The 27,103-nt window shown below is 42.6% G+C and overlaps 1 protein-coding gene across 2 annotated transcripts in view; it reads right to left on the bottom strand.

The window, feature by feature from the left end:
- Positions 1 to 27,103, bottom strand: part of ano1a (anoctamin 1, calcium activated chloride channel a) — a 185,359-nt gene that overhangs the window by 16,902 nt on the left and 141,354 nt on the right. For both annotated transcript variants that reach the window (XM_061963822.2, XM_061963821.2), the window contains exons 22-25: positions 13,869 to 14,021; positions 5,872 to 5,924; positions 5,572 to 5,756; positions 5,340 to 5,445 (exon numbers count right to left, since the gene is read on the bottom strand). In XM_061963822.2, the coding sequence (XP_061819806.1) occupies positions 5,340 to 5,445; positions 5,572 to 5,756; positions 5,872 to 5,924; positions 13,869 to 14,021 (497 nt within the window). The remainder of the gene's footprint in view (positions 1 to 5,339; positions 5,446 to 5,571; positions 5,757 to 5,871; positions 5,925 to 13,868; positions 14,022 to 27,103) is intronic.

The following is a 27,103-nucleotide window of genomic DNA, read 5'->3' as shown; positions in this document are numbered from 1 at the left end:
GATACACGTACATGATTTTAACAATTAGGCTAACCCAATCCATAGTTTATTCTAATTATTTCTGCATAGTGATTACTAAAAACAGTATTTATTTACAATCTACATGCATATTAATTGTTTACATCACCTTTTTTTTGCATTAGTTAATTGATTAGATCACATTATTTGCGCTGGAAATAGCTGGACTTCCGTTGTCGCCACCGTTGTGGGCGTTCCATTAGAGAAAAATTTGTTTTCTTCTGTTATTTCTTATTGAAGGCAGTGTCACAAATCACAAGCTCCATCGGCCTTAAATTGACTCAGCAGCATCACCTCTTGTGTAAGAGTGCAAACTACGGTTTCTGCGCAAGAGAAACAAAAATTTGCAAGAGTGGAAAAAATGTGCCTAAAGTGTTAACGTGAAGAACATTTTTTTTCCACTTGCAAATCCTTTAGTGTTTGCCAATTTGTTTTGAGTTTGTGAAACATTTTTGAGTTTGTGAAACATTTTTTTGAGTTCGTGGAGTTTTGGCAGTAATTTCACTACAAACAGTCGCTCTGTTCGCAACCAGCTTCACTGCGCGGGCAAACAATAGCGCTTGAGAAAAGAAAGGAACTGTTGTTAATGTTTAATTACTGTGTCTCTGCAACTCGACAATTTGTTTGGATGTGGACACCAACGCAGTTTTGCCGAGCATTTACGGGTTTCGAGAAACGAGCGGGAGTGCCTAGAGAAAAGCGAGGCGTGCGGTCGTGTTTCGCGGTTAAATGCATGCCCGTTGGTACCCTTTGGGTAACTCTGCGGGAGGGCACTGATGTAATAATACATTCATTTTTCCTAATATTTTTGGGAGCTACTGACTGATCTACCTTCAACCTCTGTTGCCACTCACTCTTACTGGCTCTCGCATGACTCCACGGTCTATCGGTCGCACTCTGGTGGTTGACTGACTGTTGGTTTTGAATGTGCAGCGAGGCTTTTTTTTTAAATGTTAATATTGCAGACAATAACCCTCATTTAATTTTAGCTGCCAAAATCCTGATATTGATTAAAATGTGATTAATTTTGCAGCCCTAGACATAATCAATACAAAATTGTATCAAAAAAAGGCTTGAAATATCTTGAGTTGCATGTTATGAGGCCATGTCATATATCAGTTTCACTTTGTAAATCTCAACAAAACCTTTTTGAGTTTCACCAGTGTCTTTTCTAGGGAGATGACAAAAATTCTTATAGTGTATTTATTTTCAAAAAATATATATTTTTCTCTGCCACGTATGTGTCTCCTATGAGCTCACTGTTAGCTTTTTAAGGTCATGCTACCTCTAAACAAAATCAATGCTAGGCCACCTGTTTGTTTTCTTTTTTTTCCCAATTAAGAATAGATAAGAGAACCAATAAAGAACCGATTTGTTAAACAGAATCTAACACTAACCCATTTAAAACACTTCCTTGTGGTCTACATAACATACAATGGTGGTTCTTTGGTCAAAATTTAGCATAGAGTATGTTTTACAGACCATCTTCAACCCGCTTTCTAACCGTCTATTTAGGATTTACATTGCTCCACTCTGACTGTCAGCCATATTGTAGTTTTTAGCACTCTCATATCGAGTCTGAATATTAAGCAGGGTTATGCTTTTTCTATTAGTATCTGAACGGTGATATGGTGATATGCCCTTTACCGTTCAGATATTAATAGAAAAAGTGAAAGAAGTCGGACAAGAAGCCATCCTAACGTTTATAGATTACAGCAGAGCTTTTGACAACGTCCGACATGAACACCTACTCACCATCATGAAACAAATGGGCTTTCCCAAGCACCTGGTTGTCTTAATGCAAACATTATACACCAACCAACTGGCAACAATCAGATGTAACAACCAACACTGTGAGTCATTTCCGATAAACAAAGGAGAACAGATGCATATTATCCCCGCATCTTTTTAACATATATATGGAACAGGTCACGAGAGAAGCACAAATAGAAATATAGATAGAAGGACTGGGCTTGAAAGTAGGAGTCCAGAATGTAACAAACATTAGATACGCTGCCGATACAGTCCTCATATCCAGCTCCCTTGGGAACTTGAATGAGCTTGTAACTCGGGTGAATGATGCAGGCAAATTAGCCGGAGTCAATTTGAATGTCAAAAAGACCAAAGTGATGAACATTGGTGGAACAAGTAACCACACATTAACAATAGAGGCATTGGAGGTGGCGGACCATTTCAAGTAGTACCTCAGATCCATAAAATCTGCAGATGGAAAGTGCACAAAATATATCACTGCAAGAATTGGAATGGCAAAGCAGAGCCAGCTTAATAACATCTGGAAAGACCGATCCATCACTACAGCATTGAAATTAAAAATCCTCAAGACAGTGATATAGTCAGTAATGCTATATGGATGTGATGGGGCCCTTGAGAAACAACGGGGAGAATAAACGCCACAGATATGTGGTGTTATAGGAGAATCTTGAGGATCGGCTGGACGGACACGAGAAGTAACAGTAGTATATTGCAACAGCTAAATACAAACGCTGTACTACTGAACATGGTAAAATCAAGAAACTGAAATATTTTGGACATGCCATTAAGCACCGAAACTGTAACATCATGAAGAACGTCGCACAAGGTAAAATTGAAGGTGGAATAAAACGAGGGAGACCAGCAATCTCTTACATGAATAACATCACCAAGTCGATACAGCTTCCTTTAAGGAGGTCTTGAGTGTGTGCAAGGTGCGTAACGAATGGCGCAAAATATCTGGACAAGTTACTGGCAGCTGCCATCACTCCTGATGATGCTGAAAGATATCGAGTCTACTGACAGGCATAAATAAGAAAAATATTCTACTTTGTATTAGAAATGGCAACAGCAGAGAATGCATGTGCATGTACGAGTCAGTCTGCCCCACAACAAGAGGATTGAGAAAAATATTAAACTTATTTACTACAACATTGGACTGCAATGGCGGACTCACGCAAAGCTCTTTACCATATATGGAAAAAGCTGTTGCCATCACCAATTGGAAAAATGTCACACTTTGGGCAAATTCCAAAAGGCTCATTTGGTGGAAGCATGAAGGAAGGCAGGATTGTTTTATAAATGTCTCTGCCATGCATCCTTGGTTTGATTTCACAAAAACATGTACCAATAGGTACGAAAAGTTGGTCTTGCATAATAGGTCCCCTTTGAAGAGGTGCTGTCAAGTTGTTGATTTTATTTTGATCTCATGGCTGGTGAGAGCTGCTGGTCCCAAATTTTTGTGCTACGTCCCTTGACATGTGTCTCACCTGCCTGAGTGAGTGATGCAGTGGGTTGCAATGCTCATAGTGTATGACAAGCAGAGGTGGGTAGTAACGCGCTACATTTACTCCGTTACATCTACTTGAGTAACTTTTGGGATAAATTGTACTTCTAAGAGTAGTTTTATTGCAACATACTTTTACTTTTACTTGAGTATATTTATAGAGAATAAACGCTACTTTTACTCCGCTACTTTTATCTACATTCAGCTCGCTACTCGCTACTATTTTTTATCGATCTGTTAATGCACGCTTTGTTTGTTTTGGTCTGTCAGACAGACCTTCATAGTGCCTGCGTTTCAACAAATACAGTCACTGGTGACGTTCACTCCGTTCCACCAATCAGATGCAGTCACTGGTGACGTTGGACCAATCAAACAGAGCCAGGCGGTCACATGACCTGACTTAAACAAGTTGAAAAACTTATTGGGGTGTTACCATTTAGTGGTCAATTGTACGGAATATATACTGTACTGTGCAATCTACTAATAAAAGTTTCAATCAATCAATCAAAAGTGTGAAGGAAAAAAGACCCTTTTATTTCAACCGTACATCCCGTCAAAAGCCTAAAGACTGACTGCACAGTTCCTGTCTTCACAATAAAAGTGCCGCTCCATCGCGCCTGCGCTTTCAAAACAAGAGTCTCCGAAAGCCAGCGCAAACAAGCTAGCAAGCTACGGAGTTTGCCGCCAATGTATTTCTTGTAAAGTGTATAAAAACGAATATGGAAGCTGGACAAATAAGATGCCAAAAATCAACCACTTTCATGTGGTATTAGACAGAAAGGAGGAACTTTTTTCTCCTCCATTTGAAAGCGTGGACGCTATCAGCACTACTGTCTGATTCCAATCAATGCAAGTCATCAGAATCAGGTAATACACCAACTTATATTCTTGTCTTCATGAAAGAAAGGAATCTATATGTGTTAAACATGCATGTATATTCATTAAAACACCTTTAACATGTAAACAAAAACGGCAAAATAAATAAATATAAATTATATACTGTATATATATATATATATATATATATATATATATATATATATATATATAAATAAATGTGTGTGTATATATATATATATATATATATATATATATATATAAATGTGTGTGTATATATATATATATATATATATATATATATATATATAAATGTGTGTGTATATATATATATATATATATATATATATATAAATGTGTGTGTATATATATATATATATATATATATATATATATGATATGTGTGTGTATGTTACTCATCAGTTACTCAGTACTTGAGTAGTTTTTTCACAACATCCTTTTTACTTTTACTCAAGTAAATATTTGGGTGACTACTCCTTACTTTTACTTGAGTAATAAATCTCTAAAGTAACAGTACTCTTACTTGAGTACAATTTCTGGCTACTCTACCCACCTCTGATGACAAGACAGCTTTTTCCTTAAACCATGAATATTATCACAATTTAATATTGCGAGCTCTCGTAACACCCCTAGAAATACCACATATAGACATTTAGAAGTATGTGGAAATGATGTCACGGCAAAAGCATGCCATAGTCAAAGTTAAAGGCAGCACAATCAAATATTAGATTTTGTAATTTGATCAGGCGTATTATCAGAGATTACATTGCTTTACTTTGTCACCTATGAGTGAAAATATGTAAATGTTTTGTTCAGATAGCTATAGATAGATAGATACAGTACTTAGAGTACAGATACACTATTGGCCTACTTTGGACTGCTTTTAGCATGTTTAGAAAATATACCAAACCCTGCTTGCTTAAATATTTCTGTATGCTGCCTTTGAAGGAAAAAGCTTGGAGTTTAATTATAATTTCATATTCCTTCATTAATTTATTTTTTGATAATTGTATTTTTTGGATAATTACCAACGTTTTGCCATTTTTTATTTTTATTTTTAAAATAATCAGTTTTATGATTTAAATGTTGTTTTCCTTACTGTACTCAAAAACCGAACGTGTCCTTAGAGGTATGCACCGAAGCACATCTTTCAAATGGATGATGATTGAATGTGGATGACCCAAACCTGAAAGACGACAACAAAAGTCAGGCGGACAGCAAGAATGGTCCAGAACTCCTTGGAGAGATCATATGGTGTGCTGGACCAAGGAGGGTCTCTGTAGTCTTTATACCTATTGTCAGACACACAAAAACATCCTGAAATGGTGTGCCAGTATTTCCCATCTTCATTAGTTATGTGAAATTTGACAGGGGGTCATGAGTATTCTCAATGATTAACCAACAATGAAACTACTTACCTGCATGTTATTACTGAATGTCCTAGAATCATTGGCTGGACAGGGTCTGTACCTGGCTGAAAGTCACTCACATTAAAGTATGACAGAGTGTGATTGACAAAGCCGTGCATGGTGCCATCAGGACTGTACATGTACTTGTAGACAAGCCGTGGGATGAAGTCAGATGTGAAGGCAATGACAAAGGCCTGTGAACCAAAAACTGCAATAGTTAATACATGGTCATGAGGTGATAAAGACAACTTTCTTTGTTTTTCCAGGATGGCTGGCAAAAACATGCATTCAGTGACTTGAACAACTCACATTCAGTATGACTGCCACCTTGCTTAGACCTCTTAATAGGTTGTACCAGATACCTGCAAACAAAAAGGAGCGTTGTTACAATTACGGTTGGGTATCAATAACCAGTACCGCGATACCCCACTGTTCAAAACACAGCAACTAATGTCTGAGACGCTTATCGTCAAAAGTGATTACTTCACTAAGGAAAAATGTACATGTGGTGTGCCTGGTGTCAATGTTTAGTTTGACTAACATTATTTTCTAACACTTAATACTCCTGGAAATGGGACTTCTACTCCTCCATTATGACATACACAGATTTGGTAGACATCTGCTTTATTCAGCAAGGAAGTGTTGGTCTTGGGGTTGTATTTGGCTGTTTGCAGCTCTATAGTAATAGATTAGAATAATACAGTCTCCAGGAGTAGCTGCTTATTAATAAAAGACAGCAAGTCATATTTGCATTTACAAGTGTAGATAATTATGAATCTTCAACCAAGATTCCATCAAAGATCTTCCTGACGTGAGGCTTTCCCTCGTTGATGTTTTATTTAATAATATACATGCGTAAAAGCCTGCTGATGCTCGCGGCTGCTGCCGCGAAAAAAGTACTATCTTTCTATCTGTGTGCTTCTAATTGTTTTACAGCTTTCTTTATTCCTTCTCAAACATATTTAGTAGTCTTATCAAACTTGCAAAGCACCCACTCTCTGTCTCACCGCCTATCTCTCAGCTAGCTAGCTGCTAAGCTAACGAAGCTAAGCTAGTTGCGGCCCTAAGCAACTACGCTCCAAAGGCGTCTGCTCCCTCACGGTGCTGCTATTCTTCGCTTATTGCTCCGAAAACTACAAGAACTTGACTCGGTGAAAGAAACAACCTTGCTAGCTGCTAAGCTAACAAGGCTAAGCTCGCTGCGAGTAAAAGCAACTACGCTCCGAAGGCATCTGCGCCCTCACTCTGCTGCCACTTCTCCAAAGACAGCAAGAACGCGACTCGGTGAAAGAAACAATATGAGTATGGGTAAGTGCTCTTCGTGCACTGTTCTCAAGGGTAGGTTGGTCCTATTAGAGGACCGTGCCCGCCAGTTAAAGCAGAGTCATTTTGTAACTTTAGATGCCACGGACACATTTGCTAGCATTAGCTGTAGCACGCTGACTAGCCCAGCTTGTAGCAGCCCTAAGCGACCTACAAGCCACGGTGAACCGGTTGAGAAGCATAATAGATTTAGCCCTTTAGCTAGTCCGACACCCCAAGGGGGCACCACACCTTAGTCATAGGGGACTTCATCACCCGGAACGTACAGCTTAATAAACCAGCCTTAATTTAGTGTATTCCCAGGGCCAGAGCACCTAACATTGAAGCTAGTCTTAGGGAGCTGACTCGCAACAGACCTAGTAAACACGTACGACAGGCTAATCACACCACTAACTACGCGAACATAGTTGTACACGTCGGCTCCAATTGACACTAGGATGAGACAGTCAGAGATTATAAAGAGGAACATAGCTAGGACTTGTAATCTCGCTAGAAAGATGTCTAGGTATCGAGTACTTGTCTCTGGACCCCTGCCTGCGAGAGGTAATGATGAGAGGTATAGCAGATTAGTCTCGCTTAACAAGTGGCTCGCTAGTTTTTGTAGAGAACAGGGACTAACGTTTATTGATAATTGGCCCTCTTTCAGGGGCTTGCTGAGGAGGGACGGCCTTCACCCTAACAGGGGAAGGCGCCATCGCTCTCTCCAAAATTGAGACAAGCCTGACTAACTACACTCGAGCAAGCTTGGACACAGGCAATTACAGTATCTGTTAGCCCGGGCGAGGAGTCAGTGAAGGCAGAACTAACGAGCGCCAAGTTGGAAAATTCCTGCACACATAGCATTTCTCTTAGAATAATACATAACTTACCAAATGTTTTTTCTGTAGTAACTGTGCCAGAGGTGGACATGCATTCTACTGAGGTGGCAAATTATGACGCGTTAAAGCTATCACAGCACCAAGCAAATAATCTCAAGATCCACATCATATCAATTCCTAGATGTGATCGAAATTATTTAAGGCGCACTACACAAAATAAACGTAATGTTATTAATATCAGTACTACGGATACCCATCCATCCATCCATCTTCTTCCGCTTATCCGAGGTCGGGTCGCGGGGGCAGCAGCCTAAGCAGAGAAGCCTAGACTTCCCTCTCCCCAGCCACTTTGTCCAGCTCTTCCCTGGGGATCCCAAGGCGTTCCCAGGCCAGCCGGGAGACATAGTCTTCCCAACGTGTCCTGGGTCTTCCCCGTGGCCTCCTACCGGTCGGACGTGCCCTAAACACCTCCTTAGGGAGGCGTTCGGGTGGCATCCTGACCAGATGCCCGAACCACCTCATCTGGCTCCTCTCGATGTGGAGGAGCAGCGGCTTCACTTTGAGCTCTCCCCGGATGGCAGAGTTTCTCACCCTATCTCTAAGGGAGAGCCCCACCACCCGGCGGAGGAAACTCATTTCGGCCGCTTGTACCCGTGATCTTGTCCTTTCGGTCATGACCCAAAGCTCATGATCATAGGTGAGGATGGGAACGTAGATCGACCAGTAAATTGAGAGCTTTGCTTTCCGGCTCAGCTCCTTCTTCACCACAACGGATCAATACAGCGTCCGCATTACTGTAGACCCCGCACCGATCCGCCTGTAAATCTCACGATCCACTCTTCCCTCACTCGTGAACAAGACTCCTAGGTACTTGAACTCCTCCACTTGGGGCAGGGTCTCCTCCGCAACCTGGAGATGGCACTCCACCCTTTTCCGGGCGAGAACCATGGACTTGGACTTGGAGGTGCTGATTCTCATCCCAGTCGTTTCACACTCAGCTGCGAACCGATCCAGTGAGAGCTGAAGATCCTGGCCAGATGAAGCCATCAGGGCCACTACATCTACAAAAAGCAGAGACCTAATCCTGCAGCCACCAAACCGGATCCCCTCAACGCCTGGACTGCGCCTAGAAATTCTGTCCATAAAAGTTATGAACAGAATCGGTGACAAAGGGCAGCCTTGGCGGAGTCCAAACCTCACTGGAAACGTGTCCGACTTACTACGGATACCATTAATAAAAAAGACTCAAAACAGCCCGCAACCTATAATATGGGCTTTTTAAACATCAGATCATTGTCTCCCAAAACATGATTAGTTGATGAGGTCATTAGAGACAACAATCTGAACGTCATTGGTCTCAGTGAATCTTGGCTAAAACCAGATGAATTTCTCCCGCTTAACAAGGCACTCCTCCTAACTCAGGGGTCGGCAACCCAAAATGTTGAAAGAGCCATATTGGACCAAAAATACAAAAAACTAATCTGTCTGGAGCTGCAAAAAATGAAAAGCTGTATATAAGTCTTATAATGAAGGCAACACATGACGTAAGTGTCTATATTAGCTATAATAGCCTACTATCAAAATGACTATGTGTCGCAGGCTGAACTAAATCTTCGTTGACACAAATGTTGAAATTTAATCATTATTCTACACATTTTTACAACATTAGAAACCATTAGTAAATCAGAGGTCACTCAGAAGGTGCGATAACTCCTGGAAATTACTGTCTTTTAATGACCAAAGGTATAGATGTGTGTGTCCAAGTTAAAGGAAACGACAGGCTGTCTTCTTTTAATAGATTTATTACAATCTTTGGCAAGCTAGGTAATGTTTGCTGTGATCTGGAACAACATGGCACACAAACAACTATCTGAAATGTGTCATGAGACATGCAAAACTAAATTATTTACACAGAGGATACAAGTAAAGGATATTAAATGAGCTCAAATATACCTACAAATGTGGCATAATGATGCAATATGTACATACAGCTAGCCTAAATAGCATGTTAGCATTGATTAGCTTGCAGTTATGCACTGACCAAATATGCCTGATTAGCAGCCCAACAAGTCAATAACATCAACAAAGCACACTTTTTTGCATTCACGCACAGCATGAAAGTTTTGGTGGACAAAATGAGACAAAGAAGGGGTGGAAGATTTTACATGTAAACAAACTGTTGCGTCACAGTCCACACTGGTGAGTTCAAAAACCGTCGAAATTAGTAGGACAAAACGATGTTCACCAAATACTCTCATCAGTGAAGCATACACACAAACATATTAAACAGTGGGCTTTTTAATAATTGGGAAGGTTTGTGTCATGTTTGTTCTCAAACAAAAAACATACTAAAACAAAACAATTATTTTCCCATCTTTTTCCATTTTCATTCCTTTTTTAAAAATGCTCCAGGGAGCCACTACGGCAGCACTAAATAGCCGCATGCGGCTCCAGAGCCGCGGGTTGCTGACCCCATCTTAACTATACGAATGCACATATTGCCGTCCCTTTAAAAATGGGTGGAAGGGTTGCAATGAAAGCCTTAACCTTAGCCCTAACCTAAGTAATAAATATAAATCATTTGAGGTTACTATGTGGTCTGTCACCGCTTTACTCCATCTGGCTGTTATGTATTGCCACCCTGGTCCCTATTTGGACTTTATCAGTGAATTTTCAGAGTTTGTCGCTGATCTAGTGACGCACGCAGAAAATTGAATTATAACGGGGATTTTAATATCCATATGAATACCCCGTCAGACTTTCCATGCATGGTGCTCCAGACTATAATTGATAGCTGTGGTCTTATACAAATAATAAATGAATCCACGCATCGCAACGGTAGTACGATAGACCTAGTCCTTCTCCAGGCTGTCACCACATCCAAAGTTATGGTACTCCCGTACACTAAAGTAATGTCCGATCATTACCTTATAAAATTTAAAGTTCTGACGCATTGTCAACAAGCAACTAATAACTACTGCTTTAGCAGTCGCAACATTAATGCTGTCACAACTACGACTCTTGCTGGCCTACTGCTTTCGGTAATGGCACCATTCCCAAATGATGTGGGCTCTATTAATAACTTCACGAAAAACTCTAACGGTGCCCTGCGCAACGGCATTGATAGTAAAGCAACGCTAAAGCTAAAAAAGGCCTCTAATAGGCATATCCCCTGGTTTACAGAAGAAACCAGAGCTCTTAAACTATCATGTAGAAACGGCGTGTGACTAAACTTGAGGTTTTCCATCAAGCATGGAGTGATAGTTTAATAACTTAGAAACACACTCTTACCATAGCTAAAACTAATTACTACACCAATCTCATCCGCCTCAATAAAAACGATCCTAAATATTTGTTCAGTACAGTAGCATTGCTAACCCAACAAGAGACTCTCCTAGTAGCTCCACCCACTCGGTTGATAACTTTATGAATTTCTTTAATAAAAAAATTTAACTCATTAGAAAGGAGATTAAAGAAAACGCTCAAACTGGGTTCTGTTAACGCAGATACGAATGTATGTAGAACAAATATTCCCCTCCAAACTTAATCTCTCTCTTTTTGAAGAAAAAACATTAGAGGAACTCCTGTAACTTGTAAATGGGACAAAACAAACAACATGTTTACTTGACCCATTTCCTGGGAAACTTACCAAGGCACTGTTTGTAACATTAGGACCATCAGTGCTAAATATTATTAACTTATCACTTCCCTCTGGCACTGTTCCCCTAGCATTCAAAAAAGCTGTTATTCATCCTCTACTCAAAAGACCTAACCTCGATCCTGACATGGTAAACTACCGGCACTCCCACCTTCCCTTTATCTTGAAAATCTTCTAAACATTTGTCACACAGCAGCTAAATGAACACTTACCGTCTAACAATCATCATCACCACCACTTTCAGGGCAAATCACTCCAGGGAGACAGTCCTCGCAAAAATGACTAATGATCTATTGCTAACTATGGATGCTGATGCGTCATCCATGCTGCTGCTACTTGATCTAAGCACTGCTTTCGATACCATCCATCATAACATTCTATTAGAACGTATCAAAACACGTATTGGTATGTCAGACTGAGCCTTTTCTTGACAAGATGCAGTGTGTCTCCCATAACAATGTGACATCAGAGTTTGTTAAGGTAACGTGCAGAGTTCTACAGGGTTTGGTTTGTGGCCCTGCACTCTTCAGCATCTTCATGCTGCCGCTAGCTGACATCATACACAAATAGAGTGTTAGCTTTCACTGTTATGCTGATGACACCCAACTCTACATGCACCTAAAACTGACCAACACGCCATATTGTAGTTATCTGGAGGCGTGTCTAAATTAAATTAAACAGTGGAGGTCCAGCAACTTTTTGCATCTTAATGCTAAGAAAACGGAAATGCTGATTATCGGTCCTGCTAGACACTGGCACCTATTTAATAAAACCATTTGATAACCAAACAATTACACTTGACTTGGTAAAGAATCTCAGTATTATCTTCGACCCAACTGTCTCATTTGAGTCACACATTAAAAGGTGTTACTAAAACAGCCTTCTTTCTTCTCCATATTATCGCTAAAATGTCCCATTTTGTCCACTACCAACTCTGAGATCATTATTAATGCGTTCGTTACGTCCCATCTCGATTACTGTAACGTATTATTTTCAGGTCTCCCTATGTCTAGCATTAAAAGATTACAGTTGGTACAAAATGCGGGTGCTAGACTTTTGACAAGAACAAGAAAGTTTGATCATATTACGCCTACAGTGGCTCATCTGCACTGGCTTTCTGTGCACTTAAGATGCGACTTTAAGGTTTTATTACTTACGTATAAAATACTACACGGTCTAGCTCCATCCTATCTTGCTGATTGTATTGTACCATATGTCTCGGACAGAACACTGCGTTCAAAGGACTCTGGCTTATTAGTGATTCCCAGAGCCCCAAAAAAGTCTGCAGGCTTTAGAGCGTTTTCTATTCGGGTTCCAGTACTCTGGAATGTCCTACCTAACAGTTAGAGATGCTACCCCAGTAGAAGCATTTAAGTCCCATCTTAAAACTCATTTGTATACCCCTGCCTTTAAATAGACCCCTTTTTAGACCAGTTGATCTGCTGTCTCTCTCTTCTGCTGAGCCAATGGAAACAAGCCTTTTGGCTTTTTGTGCCATCCATTTGCCTTTTTAAAGCATTACATGGATTCAATTCTTTAAGATGTCAATGAACTTCTCAATCAATCAATCAATCAATCAATCAATCAATCAATCAATCAAAAAAAGCCCCCCTCTCCTGCGTGGAGAGTTTATCAGTTGACCACAGATCTGCCTCCATAGATGTAGCGCTAGCTGTTCAAAGTCGGGACCCAGGATGAACCACTCCTCTTTGCATCAGTTGGTGACTGTGGAGGGAGGTGTGGCCAGCGCTGCCTGCAGGAGCGGATGTCACCGCCTCTGTCCATGGTGCTGAGGACAGAGCACCATCAGACGGGGGCGTGGCAGTGCCAACGGTGAGACACAGCTGAACAGGTGATTAGATTTTCCAGGTGGTACGAGTTGTCTAATCACCTGTTGTCTTCAACAGTAGCGGTCGGGTACAGCAGGAGGAGGAGGGCTTGGAGAGTTTGGAGCGGAAGGACACAGACTGAAAAGTCGAATAGTGTAATCATTGATGGTGAATAAAACCTTGTTCAACTCTGAACGCCAGACTCCTGTGAACGTGTGTGATCAGCGGAACCCGCTAGGAAGCGACTTCCACAGTGACGTCTCTGCCTCCCGACGTGTCTACATGCAAGAAGATCCCTTGCTGGCCCCACTATGAACTAGACTTTTACATTATTAACCGTATCCACTCGGCATCCATTGCACCGATCACCCAGGGAGGATCCCCACATCTGCTATCCCCTCCAAGGTTTTTTCTTGCCCTGATGTGGGATCTGAGCTGAGAATGTCGTTGTGGTTTGTGCAGCCCTTTGAGGCATTTGTGATTAAGGGCTATATGAGTAAACTTTGATTGATTGATTGATTGAAGTCAGAGAAATAGGTGACAGTTGTGATGTACAGTAAATGGGTGTAAATAGTGCATTGATAAATTACGAAGAAAAATGTATAAAAATCAGAGAGATAAAGATAGCTGAACTAAGGTGAACGTTTTTAGTATATTTTGTCCCAAGAAAACACCTACCAATATCTCTGGCTTTGACAGCGTTAGGCCTTCTGAGCTCCATAACAAACTTTTTGGCGTCTAGGCGGATCTCAATGATGTTATTCAGAAGAGCGAAGAGAGGAGCCAGGGGAAAGGAGGCCACAAAAAGAGTCACCATCCCAAACTGGATGACTGTGAAAACAAACAGAAACTTGTATTAAAAAAGAAAAGACAACAGAGAATATTTCAAAAACAGGATCAGATCATCTAATCAACAGAAAAAAACAATTTAAAAGAAACAGTTATCATTAGGGGTGAGACGATATTGAATTTGCTTGTGCGTATAGATATATGTTCACACAGTATGTGGACGTAAAAATAACTAAGGGTGGGATGATTGTACGATGTACTTCTATCATGATTTTTAAAACACCTTTGAATGTATTTTAACTTGTTCTAATTCACACAGGTTTCTGTTGTAATTCTGGAGGGATTTTTGAATTCTTTTGAAGGGGTCCTATTATCAAAATACAACTTTTCTTACCTCTTTGTACCTTTTTTTTGTATTTTTGGGATACCCATAAGTTTTGAAAATTTGAAATTAAACCATGGAAGCATGGCAGAGATATTTAAAAAAAAGAAAATCTTCTTCAAAACGCTCCAAACGAGCCGTTTGGATTCTGAGACTTTCGTGACATATTTTGCCTTAGTTATGTCAGCGGCTATCACCATATACAGTATGTTCGAAGTTTACCCGAAGAGCTTTGCCTGAGTCTGCCATTTTTTATTCAGTTGTAGTCCAAAGTTATTACAAGTAAGTTCCTTTTTTTTTAATAATCCTCTTTTTGTGGGGCAGACTGGCTTGTACATGTTGCCCGTCGTAGTGGGGCGCAAAGTCCACGGTGGGTGTCGTGACGAATGAAAAAAGAATCCGCTGAGCGCAGGCTGGGGTGTACCCGAGAAGGAGGGGTACCATGCTGTGACTTAGGGACGGGTGAAAAATCCCTGGTGGCCCCCTGCAGGCCCTCCAGAATGAAATCCGCCGGAACTTGCAGCACCTGACTGTAGACGAGCTCGGCAAACGAGGACTGCAGGTCTTCTTATGGGGCGGCCCTGAGGCCTAGCATGACTCAGGGAAGTTTGTGCACCCAGTTACCGTCAGGCAAGGCGGCACGCAGGGCAGCTTTCATGGAACGGTAGAGCGATCGGCTGGTTCTCGGTGGACAGTGGGTTCCGGGGCTAGATCGCTGCCCTGCCGGCCTGTGTATGGAGTTGTTTAATTATATATGTGTGTGTGTGTGTGTGTGTGTATGTATGTAATTATTAATGTTATATATTTGTGTGTGTATGCATATGTGTATGTATGTATGGATGTAGGTATGTATAAGTGTATATGTGCATGTGTGTGTGTATGTGTATATGTGTGTATATATGTATATATATATATATATATATATATATATATATATATATATATATATATATATATATATATATATATGTGTGTATATATGTATATATATATATATATATGTGTGTGTGTGTGTGTGTGTATGTATGTATATATATATATATATATATATATATATATATATATATATATTTATTTATTTATTGAAAATTTTAAATTAATTTTTTTGGACACACACACACACACACACACACACACACACACACACACACACACACACACACACACACACACACACACACACACACACACACACACACACACACACACACACACACGCACACACACACTTAGACTTAGACTTAGACAAACTTTAATGATCCACAAGGGAAATTGTTCAACACAGTAGCTCAGTTACAATGATGGAAAGTGTAAGGATGGAAAGGACAAAGCAGGTATAAATAGACTAATATAGCGATAAAAAATCTAACATATATACGAATATATACATAATATGTGTACAGAACAATATATATACAGATATATTACATTATGTCTATAACATATATACAATATATACCAATGACCATGTACAATATTACAGTATATACAGTATATGTGACAGCAGCAGCATAAAATAGAGAGTAGATCCAGCAGGAAATAGAAAATAGACATTATAAACATTATAAACAAAGAGAAGTAGCTAACATGTCAGGTGTCAGGTAATAGGCAGATGTCATCTATTGCTGTATGGCGAGTGATTATACAGCTGGATGGAGTGTGGAATGAAGGAGTTCTTGAATCGCACAGTACGGGAAGGAAGTTGAAGGAGCCTGTTGGAGTATGAGCTCCGCTGTCCCTTAATTCTCAGGTGGAGTGGGTGGGCAGGATTGTTCATGATGGCCAGCAGTTTGTCCAGTGTCCAGTGTCCTCCTGTCCCTCACTGACACAAACGTCTCCAACTGCGTGCCAATAGTTTGGCCAGCTTTCCGGATCAGTTTATCAATCCGGTTTGAGTCCATTTTGCTGGTGCTGCTCCCCCAACAAACCACTGCAAAGTACAGTGCACTGGCCACAACAGACTGATAAAATATCTCCAACAGCTTGCTGCTCACAATAAAGGACCTATGCTTCCTCAGGAAAAAGAGTCTGCTCATGCCCTTCTTGTAAACAGCTTTGCAGTTGTCTTTCCAGTCCAGTCTGCTGTTCAAGTGGACTCCCAGGTACTTGTACTGCTCCACACACACACACACACACACACACACACACACACACACACACACACACACACACACACACACACACACACACACACACACACACACACATATACAAATACACACACACACACAAACTTGGGGCCTGCTTGTTCGGCGGGAGTCGGCGCTTTAGGCTACTCCGGCCGGGCTGCGTGTTTGGGTCCCTTAGGTCAAACCCTTCGGGATGCCCGTCTTGGTTGGGGCCTGCTGGGTCTAGTCCCCGCATCTATTGTGGCAGCTCGGTGCACTGCATACTCTGCAGTGCTGCAAGTTGGCCAGCTGCTGGGGTAGTGACCTTATGTGCCAGCGTGTCTTCCTTTTTTTTTTCCCTCAGGGGGAGGAACCGCCAGGGCAGTTTCATCTCAATCATTGATGTCTCTTTCTATCCCCTCCTGCTCCAGTGTGGCTGTGCCAAACATTAATATAAATCCATTTAATAAAGTCTAATCCAAATACGGCAACAAATAAATAAATGATAAATTGGTTACACTTGTATAGCGCTTTTCTACCTTCAAGGTACTCAAAGCGCTTTTGACAGTATTTCCACATTCACCCATTCACACACACATTCACACACTGATGGCGGGAGCTGCCATGCAAGGCGCTAACCAGCACCCATCAGGAGCAAGGGTGAAGTGTCTTGCCCAAGGACACAACGGACGTGACTAAGATGGTAGAAGGTGGGGATTGAACCCCAGTAACCAGCAACCCTCCGATTGCTGGCACGGCCACTCTACCAACTTTGCCACGCCGTTCCCAACAGAGAAGTATCCCACACTTCTCTTTTGTAAAATAAATCTGTACAGCAAATATGGGCATCTACATCAACAATATGATTTGCTTGAGTAGCTGGACAGAACAAAAAAAACTTGAGGGTTCCAGGTTCGATCTCCGCTTCCGCCATCCTAGTCACTGCCGTTGTGTCTTTTACCCACCTGCTCCCAGTGCCACCCACATTGGTTTAAATGTAACTTAGCTATTGGATTTCACTATACACATATAATTCACTTCACTTTACACTTCAAAAGGGGCTTCTTTCTGGCCAGTAGAGAGATTGCACCACTGCCTGACCCCTGAATCGCTGAACCACGACCTCCTCCAGGCGCAGTCCAGCGCCATCTCGTGGTCAGATGCCTGGTCCACACCCATACGCAAGTGTTCAAGACCCAGCCTCACTGTGCCGACCCATCGATCTGGAGAGGCAGTCGCGACCACGTTGAACTTGCCCGCAATGTGTCAGATGTCTGTGGTGTACTCCGAGGAGACAGCTGGCGTTTCTAGTGGGAGGACCACGGCTCAGCCACCTTGGACATGGAGAATGTGAAGGGTTTGTAGTCCACAAAAAACGTAAACTCACGACCCTACAGGATGAAGCGGAAGTGGCGGATTGCCAACCAGACGCCGAGCAGCTCTCTGTCAAAGGTGGGCGCATGATGTGGGTTGCCTGATGCCTGAGCCCGAGGGCGGGGAAAGCTGGAAATGGCTTCCATCTTCGGCAGCAGGGGCGGTGGCCCCATCCTTGCTGATGAGGTGCCCAAGGAACTGGATGGACGGCACCAAAGACACACTTCGCTGGGTTAATGATCAGTCCATGCTTGTCGAGCCTCAAGAAGAGATACTGGAGGTGTGTTACGTGCTCCTTCTCTGAGGCTGGCGACCAGTACATCGTCCAAGGAGACAAAAACAAAGCGCATGTCTCTAAGCGCCGAGTCCATAAACCGCTGGAATAATTGGGCTGCGTTCTTCAGTCCAAAAGGCATCCTGAGGAACAACCCGAAAGGAGTCACCACAGCCGTCTTTGGGATGTCTGCAAGATGGTACCACTGTAGCATGTCTACTTTGGAAAACAGGAGCTTTCCCACCAGATGCTCAGAGAAGTCCTGGATGTGGGAGACTGGGTAGCGATCGGGCGTGGTGGCGTCTTTGAGGCGCCGGTAGTCGCCACACGGACGCCAGCCACCGTCAGGCTTCGGGACCATGTGGAGCAGCGAGGCCCATGGGCTGTCCGAGTTTAGCAGCCGCCAGTCTCTCCGGGTTGAGCTGTCGGCCTCTAGCAAGAATGAGAGGGCTTTTGGTTTTTAATGTGGTGCTCGACCCCATGTTAAGTCGTGGCGTCCGATAAGGTGGGCCGTGTCAGACCGGGGAACCCACTGAAAAGCTGTTGACATTTGTCGCCTTCAGAGAGCAAGCTGAAGAGGGGGTCATATGTCCCCTCGTCACTAGGGATGATGTTTGAAACTGGTTCTCCCGATTGTTCGATAGGAAAAGACCGGTTCCATGGATTCAAATCCCTTTTTGAGAAACGGTTCCCGTTATCGAAGCCACTATAGTAAAGAAACATATTTGGTTCTTTATTTGAATCCCTGGGAATGAATCCTGTGTCACAGGAAATGTCCTGTGGCACGTCACAGGAAATGACGTAGCTCAGTCATTTGGCGGAAGATACAGAAGCAGCAACAACAATGGACCGGAAAAAACGCTGCAAGGCATGGCTTCACTTTACTAAGAAATTCGACCAGGAAACGGCTATCTGCAATTATTGCCAGGCTTCGCTTTCCTGTAAGGGGAGCAGTACACAAACATGTTGAAACATGTTCAGGCCGTACATAACCTGAAGGTTAGAGAAACGTGTCGCGTCTTCGACACATGGAGAAGCAGCGACAGAGATGACGAAGCACGTCCCTCTTCAACCTGCCATCCCAGTGATTGTGCCGGTGAGTAACTAACGTTAACTGTTGCCGGTTAATTTCCATATCTGCTCACTTGTAGCCTTTAGGCTAAAATAACGTTACCTCTTATGTCAACCAGGACTGCAGTAATGTTAGCTAGACTAACGTTACCTAAGCATAGTCAGTGGCCAACAGTAACGTTAACGTTAGCCTTTTTGTATGTGTCTGATAACGTTAACGGTATCTTGTAGACTACACCACTCCAGAGTTTGCAGGTCTGTCTAATAAACTAGTGTTTGCAAGATGTGAATTAAGATAATGTTAACATTATCCTATTTTAGATGATGACATTCATGACAATCAGAGTGACCAGGGCAGTGTTTGCTCTGTAGCACAGAGCGTTAACCCATTTACCACAGCGAGGTATAACGCAGAGCGCAGCAAGAGTGAGGAGGAGAGTAACAACATTACTCGCAAGCTAACGAGAATGATGGTGATAAATCTCCTCCCCTTCAACTTGGTAAACACAGACGAATACAAGAAGGTTAATAATTGTATTTTGCTGACATGTAATGGAGCAAAAAGTAAACAACACCATTACTCTGACATTTGTTTCAAATGTAAAGTGCTGTCCAATACAAATGAATGCAGGATTTTTCCTGCATGTATTTTTCTTAGATGGCCCACTTAATGGGGCACTAACAGTCAATATTTATTTATTTATTTTTTGGGGGGTAACAACAGTCAATATTTATTTATTTATTTAATTTAATTTTTTTCTTAAAAAATAAAAGTGAGCTTTTGTTAAACCGAGTATTGTGTTTTTTTCCCCATATACCTGTACAACAACCTATCTGGATTCGAATAGAGAATCGACAAGGAATCTGTTCGATAAGAGGATTCGATAATGGCATCGAAATCGATAATTTCTTAACAAACATCATCCCTACTCGTCACAAACACATGTAAACAAGGAGAAGGTCAAAGCGTCCACCAGGCGGCCGTTCTTGACGTCCACAAGCAGCCCGTGGGCGCACAAAAAATCTGCGCCGAGGAGGATAAAGGAGAAGTCAGCTGTGACAAAGTCCCACGTAAACCGTTGATTACCGAAACATAAGTCCACAGTCTTTGTGCCATATGTTCGAATGGGGATTCAAAGGCGGATGTCAAAGGCGGCCCGTGCACCCCGCGAACGACGTTGTCAACTGTAGCTGGCAGGACAATCCATTGGGCGCTGGCGTCACAGAGGAATCTGTGCCCAGAAAGGGTGTCTTGGACAAACGGCAACCAGCCCTTTGTGTCTGTGCTCACAGCCACTACTACTGGCACTTTTTAGCTTGGCGCAAAAGCGTGCATGAAAGTAGCACAAGTAAGGCCTGGCACAGCTGTCAGAGTGCTGTCAGAGTGCACACTAGCGCCGGTGGGCCGGTGACTGCGTGTCGGGGCCAGCACTTCAGGGGTGAAGCGCTGGGTGGCCAGGAAGAATTGGTCAGATTTCTCTGCCAAAGCATGTGGCTCAGTAATAGCTGCATTAGCGAGCACAGTTTGGAGGGTTCAACATCATCTCCATGTGTTCAGAGGGCTTGCTGTCTCCCATGCCCTAAATAGCAAGGATACATAGGGCTCGTTCTGACTGTGGCAGTTCAAACATCTTCAGAAGGTAAGCTTCGAACCCCACATATTTGTCATGGGCAGGAGGGGATGTAATAAAGCTTACTCAGTACTATGTGCGAACCACGATGTCGCAGACTACTCCTAAAACTCCGGCAATTTGAGAATGGTGGAATTTGCCATATTGTGTCTTTCGATGTTCTGTTCAGTCCTGGAAACTTCAGCAGGACTGACGTCAGGGCCACTAATGTAGCGCATAAGGACGCGAGTCGAAGGAGGAGTGTCAAAAGAGGAAGCTTACTGTTTTAATGACATTCAGCTTTTTACAGTAACAATGGATCAATCAGTGCACAACAACTGAAATACGTTCCCTTTTAAACCCGTAAGACCGGAACTCTCCAACTGTAATTCAAGTTCTGTGGGTGAATTATGTAAACCCACTACAATGTAAAGATAGCCATCTTCCCAGTGCCATTACCTGGCAAGTTGGCCCCATAAGATTAATGACTGTGGAGATGTGCATGTTTTATTCAGGCAGTCGTCATAATAAATAGTATTGTAACGTCATCAAACAACAAATCCAGTATTGTCACTTTGCCGAATGCAAATTTGTGATTCATCACTGAATATACCTTTCATCCAGTCATCCATAGTCTACGATTGCTTTTCCTTAGCCCATTGAAACCTTGTTTTTTTGTGTTTGAATGTTAATGATGACTTTCATTTAGCTTTTCTGTATTTAAATCCCATTTCCTTAAAGTGTTTTTGGAGACTCCGGTTTCCGTCGATTTGCTCGTCATTTGTTGTGCTGCGCATTTTCTGTTTTCAAGACAGCTTGCTCTAAGTTTTCTGTCTTGGTCCTTTGATGTTTTCCTTGGTCTAGCAGTTTGCTTGCCTTTTCCAACCTTCCCATGAACAAGCAACAAGTTTTGCAACATTGTGTGTTGATTTACCTTCTTGAAGAAGTTTGATAATCCTCCGCTTAGTTTTAATTGACATCTCTCAAATTGTAGCTGTGATTAATGCCAATCCACCTGGTGTAAGGCACTCCAAGGTTTGAACACTGCGTTTTAACTATGTTGCCATTTTAAAATACTATAGTTTTGTGTCACTTCTGTTGTCTTATTTTTTTCATTAAAAAAAATCTAACGATTGTATAAACATACTCCAAGACTGGTGATTCCATATTTCTTTTCTGGGAATGTATTTCATAGTGGGAGAAAAGAGAGATCACTTCAGGACTGGATTAGACCGCAGTTGGTGTTTAATGCTGATGACACAGTCCTCCTGTCCCTGCTGTCTGACTTCTCACAGCTTCATGGACCTGCCCTCCAGGACTTGGTAGACTGGTGTGACAACTCATTGTCTGGAGCTTAAAATCAGCACAACCAAATACATGGCTGTGAACTTCTACATAGCAGTTGCTAACACTTTTGTTCACTTCCTGTTCTCAATATATTCACAATATACTCCATAAGTAGTAACATTAAAAATAAATAAATACATAATAACTAGTGAAGTAAGTTGTATTTCATATGGTGAGATCGATAAGATTATCTAGAAAATGGATGGAAGGACGAAATAAATTCAGAATGTTTATCATGGTTCTTGTTCTTTGTACTTTGTAAACACTTTAAGTTTGAAGAGTTTCTTAAATTGGATCATATTAGTAAATTGTTTGATTTCTTTGCTGAATCCATTATATAATGTTATTCCACATACTGATATACCAAAGGTTTTAAGTGTTGTAAATGCATACAAATGTTTAAAATTAAAATTTTCTCTTAGGTTCTATGTCTCCTCTTTTGTTGAGAAGAATTGTTGTATATCCTTTGGTAGCAGATTATAATTTGCTTTGTGCATAATTTTAGCTGTTTGCAAATTCACTATGACATGGAATTTCAGTATTTTCAATTCAATGAATAGAGGGTTTGAATGTTCTCTAAATCCAACATTATGTATTATTCTAACTGATCTTTTTTGTAACACGGTTAATGAATGAAGCACACATTTGTAGTTATTTCCCCCATATTTCTGCACAATAACTCAGATATGGTAACACTAGCGAGCAGTAAAGAATATGGAGTGATTTTTGGTCAAATGCATGCTTAGCTTTATTTATTATTGACGTGTATCTTGCCACCTTATGTTGTATATTTATTATGAGATTTCCAGTTCATTTTATCATCAATCATTATACCTAGAATTGTGGTTTCATTTACTCTTTCAATGTCTATTCCGTCTATTTGTATTTGTGTTTGACTTTCCCTTCTACTGTTACCGAATAGCATTATTTTAGTTTTACTGAGTTTTAAGGATAGTCTGTTTTTGTCAAACCACCTTTTTAATTTGTTAATTTCTTCTGTTATTATTTGTATTAGCTTCTGTGTGTTCTCTCCCGAACAAAACACTGTTGTATTGTCCGCGAATAATACAAACTTTTTATTTTTTGTAACTTTACAAATGTAATTTATATAAAGATTGAACAATTTTGGTCCATGTATTGATCCCTGGAGTACACCACAAGATATATTTAGTGTTGTAGATGTGTGTTCGCCTAGCTTGACGTGTTGTTCCCTGTTGGTTAAGTAACTTCTAATCCATTTTAAGACCAACCCTCTGATGCCATACCGTTCTAATTTTTTGATTAAAATATTGTGATTAATTGTGTCAAATACTTTAGTTAGATCCATAAACACTGCTGCTGCCCAACTTTTACTATCTATTGCATTGGTAACTTCCTCTGTAATTTCGATTAAAGCCATCAAAGTTGAAATATTAGTTCTGTATCCATATTGGTTCTCAGCGAGTATTCTGTATTTGTTTACGGAACTATCCAATCTGTTATTGAACAGTTTTTCAGTGATTTTAGAAAATTGTGGGAGTAAAGAAACAGGTCTGTAATTTGTAAATTAGTGTTTGTCGGCAGTCTTATAAATTGGTACAACTCTAGTTATTTTAATTTTGTTTGGGAGTTTAAAATGATAGGTTACTAATATACATTAATGGTCCTGGGTTCCTCATCAATAATATTTTTAATGTTTCCATATGAATTCCATTACAAGCGATTGAAGTCTTAGATTTGCATTTTTTCACAATTTAACTATTTCCTCCTGTGTCACTTTTATGAGAAACATTGAGTGGGATTTCTATCTATGGAATCATTATAGTCCTCAGTTGAAACTGGGTCTGGAGTCCTTTCCTCCAATTTTGGTCCAATATTCACAAAGTAATTATTGAAGCTTTCCACTACTTCCTTCATGTTGTCATTATTTATGTTTCCGTCTGAGAAGTATTGGGTGAAATCCCTCTTAGTGCCATTTTTAATAATCCTATTGAGGATGCCCCATGTTGCTCTCATATTGTTTTTGTTCCTGTCTAATAATTGACTGTAATATTATTTTCTACATGCATGTAGTATGTTAGTATGTTATGTTATGTTGTACTTATTTTCTGCCTCTGCAGTTCTTTGTGTTATAAATGTTCTATATAATGTATTCTTCTTATTACAAGCATTTCTTAATCATTTTGTCATCCATGGTTGATTGTTCTTTCTCTGCTTTCTACTAGTTGTTTCCATGGATAATGTTTGTCATAAAGTATTATGAACGTGTTTAAAAATGTACTATATGCTTCATTAACATCATTTTTATTGTACACTGTGGAGTGGGGCGTGGCCTGCAGCGAAGCGGGGTGTGCCAGGACCGGCTGCGAGATCAGCGACAGGTGCGTAGATGGTCCACCTGGGCCTGCTTATCTAATCACCTGTCGCTCTGTTAAAAGGCAGCAGCCGGGGAGGAAAGAGGTGGTGGAGCTGGAGCGAGAGACAACCAGAAAAAGACTTGTTGAAAAGCACAACGAAGAGACATTATTGAGAAATAAAACAGTGTTGTAACCCTGATCCGGGCTCGTGTGGGGATGTTTGGTGGTCCGAGGAACCCCGAGGAGGGAAACTTCCACAATTTGGCGCCCAATATGTCCGGACCACCCGAGGCAGAAGAGGCCAACCCCCTGACGGCTCTCGCAAGCGTCCTCGCAGTGGTGACAGCAGCCAGCCACCAGCAGCTCGAAGCGGTCCGCCAACAAATGGCCCAACAGGGCCAAATCCTGCAGGCGCTGGCGGACCGGGTGGGAACGGCACGGAGGAGGAAGACCCCCATGCCTTTATTGACATTTTTGTGGCCACGGCAAAGGCATGCGCGTGGCCAGAAGAAGAGTGGGGGGTGCGGCTTTTGCCACTCCTAACGGGGAGGCACAAAGAGCAGCGCTCAGCCTGCCGGTGGCCTCCCGGGTGCACTTCCCGAACCTAAGGAGGGCGGTGCTGGACCGGACGGGGTGCACCGCCGAAGAACATCGATGCTGGTTCCGGTCGATGCGCCTGGGGGAGGAGGACCGCCCGTTCATATTTGGCCAACAGCTACAGGAGGTGGCGACGTGCTGGCTGCAGCCGAAAGAGGGAGACGGCCGGTTGCTGGACCAAGTAATTTTGGAGCAGTTCGTGGAGGAGATCCTGGCGCGGACGGCCAACCAGGTCCGCTATAACCGGTCTGGCAGCAGCGTTGACCCTCGCCGAGGACCACCTGGCCGTCCACCGTGAGGCGCAACCGACACCCACACAGCGCGAACAGAACGCGCAACAGCAGGAGGGAGTATGGCAGATCCCGAGGCATGACCCGTGTGAGTCTCCCTCTGCTCTTTCTCCGCAGGTCCCGGCTGCTGCCTGCATAACATCTCCCACGCAGACGGCCCCTCAAACGTCTGAGCAGGCGTGCTGGAGGCGTGGGTGACCCGGTTACGCGTGTCAGGGACCTCCGCAGGTGGAGGTGAGGTGGGTGATCCGGGTGGCCGGCCCTTCAGTGCCCTCCCACGGCCCGGGTGAGACGTACTGTATTCCGGTAAGGATACAAGGGAGTACATACTGGGCGATGGTGGATTCGGGCTGCGAGCAGTCCATGATCCACCGCTTTGAGGCAGGCAACACGGCTAAAAATTAGATGTGTTTATGGGGATGTGCACGAGTACCCTATGGTGCCAGTGGAAATTTGGTATGAGGGACAAAAGCATAGGATCAAGGTAGCTATAAGTACGCACCTTGCGCACCCCGTAATTTTGGGCACAAATTGGCCGGGGTTTAACAGTCTAGTGACACAATGCGTAGAGGTGCGTTCACGGACCGTAGGAAAGGGTAAAGTCCGCGCAGTTCTCAGTGGCGACGCGGGTTCATCCGACACTGCCGAGGGAAAACCGGCGGGGGCTTCGCGGGAAGCCCCCCGGCCCTCCACTGGCAACCTACGGAGGATTTTCCCCTCGAGCAGGTGGCTTCCATCGACGGTCAGCTGGTGCACCCGGGAACAGCGCGGGTATTTCTTCATTTTTCAATTATTAGAGATAGATTATACCGAGTGAGCCGTGACACTCAGTCAGGAGAGGAAATCACCCAGTTGTTGGTGCCGAAATGCCGCCGGGAAATGGTTTTCCAGGCGGGGCACTTCAATCCCATTGCTGGCCACATGGGGTATGATAAAACACTCAATTGGGTAATGGTCCGATTCTAATGGCCAGGCATCCGGGCAGACGTGCGTCGCTGTGTGCAGCCTGCCCGGACTGCCAGCTGGTCAATCCGGCGGCCACCCCCAAGGCGCCCTTGCGCCCTTGCGCCCATTACCACTCATGGATGGCCCTTTCGAAAGAATTGGCATGGACCACATCGGACAATTCCACCCGAGTACACAGGGATACCGTTTTGTGCTAGTCCTGGTGGATTACGCAACCCGGTATCCCGAAGCAGTGCCACTGCGCTCCATCTCTGCAAAGAGTGTCGCGCAAGCGCTGTTTCAGGTCATCTCCCGAGTTGAAATCCCGAAAGAGATTCTGACTGACCAGGGCACGTCCTCTATAAATAAAGTTGATTTGATTTGATTTATGTCACGCACGATAAAGGAACTATACGGATTATTGGGAATTAAAGCGATCTGCACCAGCGTGTACCACCCCCAAACTGACGGGCTGGTGGAGCGACTAAATAAGACGCTGAAAACCATGATCCGTAAGTTTACGCACGAGGACAAACCAAATTGGGATAAATGGCTGGATCCCCTACTGTTTGCAATGCGGGAGGTATCCCAGGCCTCCACAGGTTTTGCGCCTTTTGAATTATTATACGACAGGAAGCCGCGCGGGGTTTTGGACGTAATTAAGGAAAGCTGGGAGGAGGGTCCAAGCTCCAGCAAAAACGGAATTCAATACGTCATGGACATGCGAGCAAAACTCCACACGGTGGGGCACTTGTCACGCGAGAATTTGCTCCGTGCCCAGGAACGTCAG

The sequence above is a fragment of the Nerophis lumbriciformis genome, linkage group LG06 (genome assembly GCF_033978685.3).
Source record: "Nerophis lumbriciformis linkage group LG06, RoL_Nlum_v2.1, whole genome shotgun sequence".
NCBI classification, from domain to species: Eukaryota; Metazoa; Chordata; class Actinopteri; order Syngnathiformes; family Syngnathidae; genus Nerophis; species Nerophis lumbriciformis.
The sequence above is the reverse complement of the archived record's forward strand: the minus strand, read 5'-3'. Positions and strand labels throughout refer to the sequence as shown.